We start from the raw sequence: 14,311 nt of genomic DNA, 5'->3' as shown, positions 1-14,311 counted from the left end.
CAAACTAATTTGCTTTCGAATAATTTTTCATTCTAACTAATTTCATTCAAACATTTTCCTTTTTATAAAAATTCTTTGGAACAAATTGTTTTCTAACAATTTTTCTGGAACCGATAAATTGTATAAAGTTTCTTAATTTAAGAATGTAATAGTTACATCGCCTGGTGGATGTTGATGCGCTGGTCCAGATGGAGGCACGTACGTCGGTCCTTGCGGTCTCGGCTTCTGTGGGATCGGAATGAACGGTCTCGATGGTGTCGGTCTTGAGATCGGCGGTCTCAGCGTGGAGGGAATAGACGGTCTCGCTGGTGGAATCGCCGGACTGTAGCTGGGGTTCTGAGGAACGGGATTCGGCACGCTCGGCAGATAAGTTTTTGGCGGCGGATTGGGTTTCGATGGTATGAAGGGTGGTGGTGGCGGCGGTGCGGGCTTCTGCGGCGGCGGAAACGGAGTTTTCGGTTTGTTGTAGTCGTATCCGGGCGCCGGTTTCGGCGGCAGATACGCGTTCAAACCGGGCGCGATGGCCGCATAACTCGCTGCCAAACAGCAGGTGAATGTCAACAGCTGTAACGAAGAACAACAACAATGTCAAATTGCAGAATCAATTTCCACAGTAAAAGACGAGTAGCGAGAGAGATTTGTTGCGTTTGCATAAGAACGCATTACGTGCGCTTCATTATTACGTTAATTGCGGATGATGATCGAAGGTGGAATTGTGGAATTGCGATTATTCAAAATAAGGAAACGTTGGCTTGACGTTGTGCAATCGGTGCAATTATACTGAACAAAAATATTTGGATTTGTTTTTCATAATTGTATTGACGAGGAGGTGCATTTCTATGCAAAGAAATTATCTTCGGTAACTCAGACTGGCATATTTATATACAAATATGCGCGTAATGCGAGTTGGAAAAACGTTTGCAAGAGTTTATTCATCCTCTCCTCTTGAGAAACACCACTGTATGTTAATGACAATGTTCATGTACGTATGTATGAGAAACGTGTAAAACTGAGTTACGTTATATTGTTATAATTGGTAATATATTTCGTTGAAATATGTCCTTTTCTCTTCCCACCTACTGACATTCTTTATTGGACGATTTTTATCGTGATTTACGACAATAATTAACGCAATTCAATTACCTATATATTAAAATAATACATTGTTTTATCAAAACTAAGAAACACAAGTTTATGGCACAACAATATTTTTATTATATAATTAATTGCTGTTTTTTATCTAGGAAAGTTTACAATTACAACGATTTATTCAAAACAATGCACTTCAAAATCGTAACAAAAAATGAAGATTTCTTATGAGAAAATTAACATTTGATTTGAATATATTTATAATGTACTTTAAGCATTTTGAAAATATTCTTGTGGAATGAACTTTAAATGCAATAATGATAATATTTCATTGATGAAAACAACTTTTCACCGAAACCTAAATGCATATTCATACTTTTTTTGTTGTTGTTGTTGCCTGTTTCTTGTGTCCGACCTTTTCTCTCACTCCCAACACACTTTCAAACGATTATTTTTTAGTTTCAAATTTCATTAGTTCAGATCCACCGATTCGCTCCAGACGTTCTCTGTAACATTTAAATAAACATTAAGTTTATTTGCATACAAACTGACCATTATCTCACAGTTATACTAAAGTATTTCTAAACATATAATTGAATTAATAATAAATTGAAAGAAAGACTTTGGTCGATAGAAAATAAATTATAATTATTGTATAAAACTGAGTAATAATGTACATTTGAATAATTTCTACTTTAACGAATTCTTTAACGAAATCTATAATCTACAAAATGTGTATTAAATTTTAATTCAATTTTAATATCGTTTTTCATGTTCATATTGTATAGAAAATATGTTTAAGACTCAAAAAAAAGTTATTTCTTTAGATATTAGTGTACAATTATTTAAAAAAAACTACTTAAAATTATACAGCTCAAATGATTATGTAATTGAATTTATCAAAAAGTGATCGAAAATCTAATAATAATTTTTGAGTTGTTTTATAGATTAAATATGCAATTTGTAGGTGAAATTATATAGTTAATAATGTTTATAATTAGTTTACAAAATTTGATGATTAAAATAAATTATAGTTTAATGTAAACTCCGGATATATTCATGATTTTTGTAGAAATATTTATTTATTAAGTTTCTGTTTTTGAAGAAAAATTTTCGAAAATTTTATTAGAAATCTTTTTATTAGAAAAAACTATGCTAAAGTTATATTTGTATGAAAATATAGTAAATTTATTCATAAATATTGCTACCAACATAATTATATAATTAATGTCACTATACTTTGTTGCCATAGCAATTGTAACATTAGTAACCATAATGAATGTGTCTAAATAATTTAGACTTAAATTATAGTTTGATGTAAACTCCGGATATATTCATGATTTTTGTAGAAATATTTATTTATTAAGTTTCTGTTTTTTAAGAAAAATTTTCGAAAAACTTTATTAGAAATCTTTTTATTAGAAAAAACTATGCTAAAGTTATATTTGTATGAAAATATAGTAAATTTATTCATAAATATTGCTACCAACATAATTATATAATTAATGTCACTATACTTTGTTGCCATAGCAATTGTAAGTAGTTACCATAATGAATATGGCGTAAATAATTTAGACTTGAATTTTGACTAAAAAAAATATTGTTACCAAGCTTATTAATAAACTCACTATATTTAGTTTAGTTTATTGTAACATATTCTTGAATAAACATTTACTGTATAAGATAAATAATAAAAGATATTTTGTTAAAATTTTTGAATACTATGTGTATATAAATTAATGAATTCTCATTCAATAATTAAATGTTTAAAAATAGATTAGATTAAAGACTGTATAAAATAATGTGTTTAAAAGTGGTGCTACTCTTCAACGTACATTTGTATATGGAAGTACATAAAGTGCAGAATCTAAAGACTGTTGGAGATTTATCTGAGCGTATTGAGGTGAAGACCGGTGGTAATAGCGAAAAAGAAAGAAGTGCGTTATTTATGTTTTTTTGCGTGCGTTCCATTAGCGTTCGTATGTGTGCGTGTGTGTGTGTACGAGCAACCACAAAGGATTCTCGTACACGTGTGTATGTGAGCAGCTCTTTTCAAGCGCGGTGATGGATAGAAAGTCCAGCATCCTTCCGTCGATTGTCGAACGGAATTCGCAGCCTTAACCTATGCAGAATAAGATCACGATTATTCAAACCCAGCATCCGGTTAAAGAAGTGTACATTCTAAGAACCGTATTGATCTCGTAACTCGATGCTCCCATAACAATAACATAGCAACAACAAGCAAACAGACAACATATTACGAAATAAACTTAAACTTCCTCCATCCATCATTGCTTATGGATTATTCTGTAATGCGAAAGACGACGAGGACGGTTAATTTGCAAACGAAATTAAAACTCGAATTCCTCATCATCTACTACATAAATATTTATAATTTCGCTTCGAGGAATTAGCAATTTGCGGACAATGCAATGCATTATTTCCCAGCAGCCCCCGGAACCTTATTCACACAAACAATATTCAAATTTGCGCAAACTGGGGTTTTCACACCTGAAACCGATAGTAATTGCGATAGTTTGTAATGTAATAATTGCGATTCTCTCTTTCTCTTGACGCAATAATCATCACGGCAACTCCATCATCATTACCGCCGTTCATTAGGAAGGCACCTCTTCGCGCAATTGATTTCTTGCGCTCTCGTAGAAAGTCCTATTTCTCTTATACTTTTACATTATCGTTTAAACATTATTATTATATACATTTTTTTTGTTCAGAAATAATGAAATACAATTAAAAATGCAGGAATGCGAGGAAGGATAATGCAATTCCTAGGATCGTCGTCGCGATCGTTGCGAGTCTTCGTCTCGTTACCATCACTTTATTATTATTTTGTTGTTGTTGTTGCTATTGCTGTTTTGTATCGTTGTATTTCCCTCTGGTTAATAATCTATTAAACAATAATAACTTTATAAATATCAGCTGAATGCATTCCGCGTTTCGTTCACCTTTCGGCGTTCGCAAGGACGTTCCAGGATTGCCGTTTGGAGGAGCGAATGTGGGTTAGGCCGAATGTGCTTCGATACTTCTTCGTCTGTTGCTTATTCTTATTATCATCATCATTTGAAACCTATTTGTTTCACCTTATTATCATCATCATCATCAACTTTCAGATTCAGGTCCGTTTTCTCGTGTTCTTCGATCTATGTTCACATCCGTTCTCCATTTGCCGTTGCCGCTGCCTTTTACACACGTCGGCGGCCTACACCTTATTTTTCGAGAAAGATCTGCCTGCATTTACATTGCATTTACCTTCTATTATTACCTTATCCGTTTATTTATTACCATACTAAACTCAAATATACAATTCCGTCTTTAGTATATGCATTTTATATTGGCATAAATTTAAAAAGTATATTCCTTAATTTATAATCAAATCTTATTAACAAACTAAAGTAAAAATTTCTAATTTCAACAACAATTTACGTACTTTTATATTGGTTAATTTTTCATTTAAATTACTTGAAATTATGACTATAAAATCAAAGTAAAACTTTATTATTTCATGTATATTTTACCAATTTTACCAATTTCTTCATTAAATTACAATTTATGTAAATTTATATTGGTAAGTCTTCCCCCTAATTACTTGAAATGATTATAAAACTTTCCGGTAAATTACTTGAAATTATGACTATCAAATCTTATTATAAAACTAAACATTTATTAATTTCATCTCTATTTTGTGCATTTTTTATTGATTTTAAGTTCAGAATTTTCTCTCCTAAACTTGCTACACTTATTGCAATGAACTTTTGTATGCACTTCGTAAAGTTCACATATTTGCAGAAAAGTCATGCACTTATACACTAAAATCAAACACGAATCGTGCAAGAAAGTATCTTTTATAGAATTTATATTAGTTTCTTACTTTTAGAACATTATTTAATTATCGTAAAGATTATAAAATAAAATTACTTGAAAAGAATTATATTCCATCTTTAGTTTATGTATACTTATATTCTTTTCTTTTGTTACAAAATATTATTTAATGATAGAAGACAGAAAAGTGACAGTGACAGATAATATAAATAAATGAATAAAGAACGTGTCTCTTGATGTTTGACAATTTACGAAAGTTAAGCAATTATGAATTGGTGACCCGTTTTTCTAAAGCAACGAGTCTTAATATCAGAATTATAAAATTAATATTTGTTTGTTTGGTTACAAAATATTGTTTACTGACGTTTGACAGAAAAGTGACAGTGACAGATTAAAGAAACATATTAATAAGGAACGTGTCTCTTGATGTTTGACAATTTACTAAAGTTAAACAATTCTGAATTGGTGACCCGATTAGCTAAAGCAACAAGTCTTAATTTCAGATTATCTTTGATAAATAATCTATAAAATAATAACTTTATAATATCATAAAGCAAAATGTGTAAATAATTAAGACAAACAGATTGTATAACAGAGTAGAATCTATGAAAATAATATTTGTTTCTTTGGTTGCAAAATATTATTTACTGACATTTGACACAAAAGTGACAGTGACAGTTTAATACAAAACGTCATTTCTTCATATTAATTGAAGTCAAACAACGATTTTTTTCATGACTGAACAATAATGCAATATAATATATTAAAGTTATTCTTCTTATTACTGTTAGTATTATTTATGTCTATTTTGTTAAATTTAATAATTGTTTGTTTGTTTTTCTTAATTGTTGTTTATTTCATATGCATTTTGTGGACTTTTTAGTTTTAAATCGTTAAAAATAAATAAATAAAAAAATGCAACTTATTAAATAAACATCTTGAAATATATGTGTTAAATATAAATTTTTAGAGTTTAATTCATAAATGTTTAAAATATAAAAATATCAATTTCAAGCAATTTGCTTAAACAGAAAGTTATCATGTTATTGATTTATTAAAAAAGTACAAATAAAAATTGAAAGTTTCTAGAAATAAAATATAACAAAATTTCAATAATTGGAACTCACTTTTGTTGTTGTTAAAACATAATATTTACTATTTTTTACTATCTACACATTTAATGCGTTCACTGTATAGAAACTTGCATGTGACTGTGTTTTGTAACAATAATTTACAACTAGTTATGTAAATTGTTGCTGAGTCGACTCAGTTTATTTGCGGGAATCGAACGAACGATAAATCAATCGGACGACGAATGCTAATAATTCTATCGACTTTTCCTGTTAACAATTTAAATTTATCAATAATTAATCGTAGTGAAACAATGATACATAGCTTATTAATTTCTTCTCAAGAAGAACTTCATCAAATTTATGATTTATTTTGAAAACTATGTGGAAATACTCTTATAGTGTATAAGACATCAGTATGAAGAATGCAAATGTACATAATATACAGAACAAAGCCTCGAGGAACTCCAATAAACCTTTTTATTTATCAAATTTTTGTGCAATTAATGCACTTTCAATTAATTAATATAATTTTGATTACGAAATGTTGTTTTCGAATCAAAAGTAATTGAAGATTGAACAATTTGTCAACATAATTGAAAACATTCGTTTTAGGAGATATCTCTGTATAAACGCTTAGCTGATTTAATAATTATTTTTTCTTCTTCTCATTCTTACGATCCACCTTGGCTGTGTCGACAGATGATGTAATTACATGTTAATACACATTATAATTAGTAATTGACTTCGGATTTATCGCTGGGAATTTACTGCCAACTTGAAGATAGATATATTAACTTTTTTTTACATATATATATATTTACAATTTGTTGTTTTTTTTCTATATTCACACACACTTAAGTATTTTACTCAATTTTCGCTATTTGCAATGCCACGCAACGTGACCTCACGTAACGCAATGCCATTAAAGTTCTTCATCTGAATATGCTAAATGAATTTGAATCCCATGCGATTAACGAAAATGACTAATCCTGTTGGAATCCAATAGATTGTAAAACAAAACGACGATTTATTATGTCCATTTATTTAATTTGACAACTGCTGCAGGTGCACCAACTTAAAGGCTACGTGGTTGGTAGTTATGGAGAATAGTTTACTTTTGCTGATTTTTAATTAATTGTTTTTAAATACACAATGATATACAAAAATAGCTTTTATAAATGTGTACAAGTATTATAAATTTGTTGTTCCTATCGTTTTTTGACAACTTCTTCATGTGTAACAACTTAAACACTATTTAGGTATGAAAAATAAGCGGTTGGTAGTTATGGAGACAAATGATTGAGTATATAAAATGACAGCTGGTTTTGTAGTGGATGGATTAATTAAAGACAAATAATAATGAAATTGTATATGGATTGGAAATACTTGGTGAGTTTACTTTTGCTTGTTCTTAATATTATCGTGTATTAAAAAACGTTAGAATTATGCTAATATAAAATTATGCAAGTATTATTAATGTAATTGCACTAAGATTTGTTTGTTTCTACCATTTTTTTAAAATTAGTTTTTGGCAACTGTTGCAGGTGTAGCAATTTAAACTCTATTTGGATAACATAACATAAGTAGTTGGTAGTTATGAAGATACACGATTGCGTAAATGAACTGACAGTTGGTTTTGTAGTGGGTGGATTAATTAATGAAAAATAATAAGAAATTTGCAGATGAATTGAAAATACATGGTGAGTTTAATTATTCTTACTTTTAATACAGAATTAATATACTTGTCTCCTATTGAAACATTACCATAACCATATATCAATACTAATATAATAGCAATGTTCTGAACATACACGTCTAGATGAGTATCCACTTAAATAAGTTCAAATTTACAAAATATATGTATACTAATATAACAGAGATATACAAATTATGATTTCATATAAATATTTTATTACTATATTGTGATGTTAGAGGTGTGAGGAGAAAATTATTGAAAATCATTAATTTTCCAACGTAATTTGAACATTATTATTCTATAACATTTGTCAACTACATATAAAACAGTATTATATTTTATGTATGTATATCATTGTGTACTATATCATAGAATATTATGAAGATTTCTTTATTTTTTGCTAGTATTAAATAAGCATGTTAATGGTAATTTCAATAAAGTAGATATTGATATTTTGCACTAAAAACATTGTTCCCCAAATAGAATAGTGTCAGATTGAGTATATTTATATTATGGTATATTAGAATTGTAAAAAATATAATGTCATTATTAATATTTTTACTTTTTTACTGGTATTATTACTAAACATTGGTAATAAGTTTATATTTTGCACAAACTGCAATATTTTACAAAAGAAGAACATCAAATCTTCTATATGTTTTTCATGTTATTGATGGTATTTTGAAAATTAGTTAAGGACGGCGCAAATCAGTTTGTCTGCTACGAGAAAATTTTTTGTGGACGCCTATGGACTCAGTGAAAAGTCAAATATCTTACGTCAATTACAAACTTAAACTTTTCTTATACATTTTTTTTATCATTTGTGTATCGCAATTTATTTTGTAAAGAATTCAGGAATTCAAGAATTTTGCTTCAAGAATGATTAAAATTTGTATAAGAAATGTATTGGCGTTAAAGCTTTGTAAATGATGTAAGATATTAGTGGTTATACTCAGTCAAAATCAGAAGCGTGTCATGCCATCATCAACATGTTAAATAATGTTACTTTTGATTATTTTTTTATGGAAATATTTTGATTTCAATTTTAGTGTAAAATAAAATTTCATTTTTTTTATTGGTATTTTACTTAATTATTTTGATGGTAATGTGGATGAATCATTCATTGATATTTTGGTTGATGCGCCGGTGCAGATCAATCAAAGTTAAAGAGATTTCGAATGTGTTTTGACCTCTCGATGGAACGGAACGTTAATCATACATTAGGTGTTGGATATGATGGTATGTTTACGATGGCGATGATTTATTGGTGTAATGCATGCAAATCGCATGCGTTGAGCACACAGGAAGAGCTTTTAATTGGCGTTTAGTCATCGTGGATGAGAGGTTCTACCATAGATGAAGACAACAAAAAAAAACAAAGTAAAGAACAAAAAATAAATGTGCGGGTTTTGTAATTATAATATAACGCATAGACAGACACACTGCATACGATTAATGGGCCATTTGCCTTGACTATCGCAATTACTCAAACCGCTAATTACCATCGGCTCACTAACATATTAACTAATAATTTTTAATCAACGCTTGCTTCTTCATAATCCTAGTAAATAAACTTGTTTTGCATTGCAATTAATATTGAAAAATTGTATATATTTTAGACATCCATGCATTCGCGGATGCTGTGTAATGTTCAACAACGTTCGGACAATCGGTAAGAAACACCGGCGAGGAATTATGAGCATCCGTTCTCATTTTTTTATTTAACTTTCCATCTCTTTTCTTCGCGTGCGCAAATCTCATATTCGATCGCAATTTTTCGACACCCATACACCATTGTTCCATTCAACATATTTTTTTTGTTGTTGTTTGCGGAGAATATAGATTACATCTGCTGAACGATTAAGTAAAAATTAATTTCGCACCTACACCTCAATTAATATAATTTCTTTAAATTTCATCATCATTTCCAACAGAAAATGCATACTGTTATTTATATTTAATTAATTACTGAGTGTTTGTATCTTGATGAACATTTTTTCATTCATTTTAGTTCAAATGTTATTTCTACTTGTTATTTAGCATGTGTTACTATTGCTATTATTAATATTCATCTTAAAGTTTAGTTAATTTCTAAATATTAATTTAAACATTAAAAATAAACTCATTGACTTAAAACAAAATATTAAGAAAATTAAATAATTAATGATTTTTTTTTTCAAATTTTAAGTAAACAAATTAAATGAATTAATTGATTAATTAATTGGATAAAAACCGTTGTCTATGATAGAAAACTTGTTGAGAAACAAAAAAAAAAAACTATTTGACCTAAAATTATTTAAAATTGTAAATGAACAATTCATATTTTTTTATTATAAATTTTGATGTAAGAATGTAATTAATGATTTTAATTAATTTTATTATTCATTATTGTATAAATAATTTAGTAAACAAAAACGCGACTAAATTAATTTAAAATTTAGAAAAAGTTGTATTAATTAAATTATATATTAATAATAATGCATTTATCAAGCATTGAATGATGAATGTAAATGCAAATTAAAATGCATATTTTTGAATAAAATACTATTGAACAGCTCAATGTTAGCGTGTCTGAAATAAGTAAATAATGATTATTCTTTATAAACATATGAGAATTTCAATTAATTTCCGCATTTTTGAATAGAAAATTATTTAAAAAATATATAATAATATGAATATAAGAAATTACTGTCACCTAGAACTGATTAATTGATAATATATGAGGAAATGTTGTTATTATGAATATTTATATGAAAATTTAAATTAATTTATTATTATTTATCAATGAGTTTATTAATTTTCATAGGAATTTGACTGAATTATTGCTGTCAGATACAACTAAAAAATTCTATACAAATATTTCAGAAATTGCTAACCAATGAAGAATGTTGATATTCTTCACATTTATGTAAGAATTTTAGTAAACGTGATCATTGTAATACGAATGAATTGTTTCTATTAAACAACTAAACAGTTTTACATTACTTTTTATGTTTTACTAAACATTTCTGAAATTGCTAACAAGTCAATAATGTTGTTACAATCAACATTTACAAGAGAAGATCAGTCAATTTCTGTTTATTCAATCAATCAAATGTGTTTTAGTAGTTTTAAAATGTAAATTTATCAACAAAAAAAATGATTACCAAAGAAGATCTAAATTTTTCAAGGCGTCCCACATGGATGTGTACTTGAGCCTATTCTATTACTATGACAATTTCATTAATTTTCATTGAGAATACTCGTTTATGTTTCCGGATTAATCGAGGACTTTAAAATCGCATAACAATAAACAGCACAAAATGAGACTTGACTGAAAAACAAACAGAAAATATATGTATTTTGCTTAATTAAAATGTAGTGAATTAGGATAATGCGAGGTAATGTTGCTAATCAATGAAGAATGTTGATGTTCTTCACATTTATGTAAGAATTTTAGTAAACGTGTTCATTGTAATACGAATGAATTGTTTCTATAAAACAACTGAACAGTTTTATTCAAACATTTCTGAAATTTCTAACAAGTCAATAATGTTGTTACAATCAACATTTACAAGAGAAGATCAGTGAATTTCTGTTATTCAATCAATTAAATGTGTTTTAATAGTTTTAAAATGTAAATTTATCAAAAAAAAATATGATTACAAAAGAAGAACTAAATTTTTCAAGGCGTCCCACATGCAGGCATACTAGGGGCTATTCTAATACTATTCCATTTTCATTAACGTATAAGTATTTCAATTAAGAAAACTGAATACTAGTCTACAGTTCCGGACTAATCGAGGACTTTAAAATCGCATAACACTAAACAGCACGAAATGAGACTTTACTGAGAAAAAAGATTTTTTTTTCTAAACAAACAGAATTTATATTTATTTTGCTTAAAGAATGTGACGCTTTGTATGTCGAAGAAACTAAGATTTATTTACTTTATAAGTGCGATGTAATAATAAATTGAAAAGTCGTTTAATGAATTGAATGTGTGTCAAGTTTTAATGCTTCTATAATGTGTTTGATTGGGATTATTAAAATGTTCAGTAATGTTAACTATCGAATTAAACCGAACTGCCAAGTAATAATGTTGATCTTTCGGAATTTTGTAATAATGACAAATCAGGTTAATCCAATGGAGTGGTGATAAATACGCGCGCGGACAGACAGACAGTCCGAGTGTTCCCAAGGATGCGAGTTTATACAAACTCGTAAAACTAATTAATAACAGTTGAGTTGATTGAAATTATATATATAAGTGTGTGTATGTTTTTTTATATTTATTTATATTTCCATTCGTTTAATTACTATAGCGATTGCTATCATATTTGCATTCATCAATAAAATCGTGAGTAGCAGAGATATAAATAAATGAATAAAATGGATACTTAATCAATTACTTTTCTGTGGCGTTTAGTTAACTTTTTAGTATTTTATGCAAATCAAAAGTTATTATGCAATTATGAATCGACAGTTTATTATTAGTGATTATTAATTAAATTTATTGCAAAATGTTGAGTATCTATAAAAAAATTTAAATAAAAAAAAATATACTAGATTATTTATTAAAATAATTATTTTTTGTTAATTCTTGACTAACGAAAGAAATTAAACTTAATTTGAGTAATTTTAAATCAATTTTTTTAAATTCACATTTTTTTTAAATTGTTGTTTTTAAATCTGTGACAAATCTAATGAAACCAATTTATTATTAGTTTCTACTACATATTATAAGTTAACTAGAAGATGTTAAATGTAGATGCACAATCAAGGGAAATTGTGTACAGTTAATGAAGAAACTATAAAATCTTGTATTTAACCTCGAAATATAAATTATCGATACGAAATAATTGTTTGTTACTTAAGTAATATAAAGTTTTTGCTTAAAACCTTAACTTTACAATTGTTTAAAGTTGTATTGTAAACTTCTTCAATTTTTCAACCATCAATTTTAAACTTTATTATTTTTATTTTCTAACTCTATCTATCATAGATTTAATTATATTCTTAATATATAGATTAGAATATTGCAATTTTATATATAAGAAATATTTTGTTTAAGTACAAGCAAAAAAAAAATCAGACTTGAAAAAGTTAAGTTGTGTTATTGTTAACTGAAATTAATCAGAATGACTAAATGTTATGGAATTATATATAAAAGGAAATAACGAAGGAGGTGCAAAATGTTATATTGATTTAGGTTAAAGATAATTTATTGTAAAGAATTATTGATAGTTGTAAATATGAGAGTAGGGAAATGTTAGTGAAGCAACGTCGGGCTTTTGTTCAACAATATTTTAACCTTACATTTATTATATGGTAATGCTTCTATTCTATCTTGATCATAACATTTACTATTCGTTTTTTTGTAACTTAATTTGATTATTTAGTTAAACTTATGATGATTCAAATAAATTGAAATTCGAGAAGTGAATTATAATAATATACAAATTGGTTATTTAAGAACAGATTTAGATCCCAAATTTTGATTAAAGTAAGGATTAAAATTTAAGAGTTAACTCAGGATTAAGATAGATTAGAATGCGAGAAGTGAATTTAATATGTAGCAGGAAAAGTGAATCAAAATAATAGAAACAAATTGTATGATTTGGAACAAATTTAAGAAACTTTAGACGTTTAATGTATATTAATGTGAGTATTAAAATTTAAAAATTAAACTCAGGATTAAGATGCGAAATTTAACAGAATCGTTTGATGATTTAAATTAAAGTGAGGATTAAAATAATTTAAATGATTGTATCAAAGTAATTTTTAACTGAATAAAATAAAATGAAGCATAAACACATACAAATTAATGAAGGAATTAGAAAGTGTTATATTGATAGTTTATTGGAAATAATTTGAATTGTAAACTAAATTTTAATTAGGCAAAATCAACTTTTCTTTGAAAAATAGTAGAAAAATCGTATTTTCTCTTGAATTTTAATCAGAAGGTAAAAAATATTATAGTAAATCGAAATATAAGTAAGTATAGGTAATTTATGAAGAAAGCTTGAAATGTAATATTGATATAGGTTAACGATTATTTCCAAGAATTTATTGTAGTTGCAAATATGGAAAATGTTAAAATTTTATAATTAAGAATTGTTAAAGTTAAGATTAGAATTAGGGTAATGTATAGAGAAACAATAAAATCCTACCTTCACGAACATATCAAACAGAAACGATGGACACAAATTGAATTATAATATAATAAAAAAAATCACTGAACTGGGTGCGTTTGGATGCGTCTTCTGGCGCAGATACCAAACGTAAATAAAGAATACCTGCACACACGCTGTGTGTGTCTGTATATATATAGTAAATATATACGATGTAATTAACAATCCTTGGTTGTACACAACCCGAATGTAAAAGGATGATCACAATTGTCTACCGATGGGTTTTATACCTTCTCTTATAGTAGCAAAACGTTATAGTGGGAAGAAGTAGTAGGGCGTTTTTGCAGATGTGTAATAATGTAACATCTTTGCCTCCGCTTCATAAACAATCCTCCGTCTCCTTTCGACCCATTCGACGCTTCCGATGGAGCGGTTTTCGACGCTCCGGAAAATTATGACATTGAAAAGCAAGCGTTAGAAGAAGTTAAAAAAAACAATAC

General features: G+C 27.6%; 1 protein-coding gene across 1 annotated transcript; it reads right to left on the bottom strand.

Annotated features, from left to right (window-relative positions):
• Positions 1-156: 156 nt before the first annotated feature.
• On the bottom strand, positions 157-14,033 carry LOC108566632 (leucine-rich repeat extensin-like protein 3; the record flags this gene model as incomplete). Its single annotated transcript, XM_017926621.1, has 2 exons — positions 13,851-14,033; positions 157-564 (listed from the first exon to the last, which is right to left on the bottom strand). Coding segments are annotated over exons 1-2 (420 nt in total), but the record flags the coding sequence as incomplete, so codon positions are not given.
• Between the last annotated feature and the right edge of the window lie 278 nt (positions 14,034-14,311).

The sequence above is a fragment of the Nicrophorus vespilloides genome, unplaced genomic scaffold (assembly GCF_001412225.1).
Source record: "Nicrophorus vespilloides isolate i.1.1-1 unplaced genomic scaffold, Nicve_v1.0, whole genome shotgun sequence".
Taxonomy (NCBI): Eukaryota; Metazoa; Arthropoda; class Insecta; order Coleoptera; family Silphidae; genus Nicrophorus; species Nicrophorus vespilloides.
Note: the sequence above shows the minus strand (reverse complement) of the source record. Positions and strands in the feature narration are given on the sequence as shown.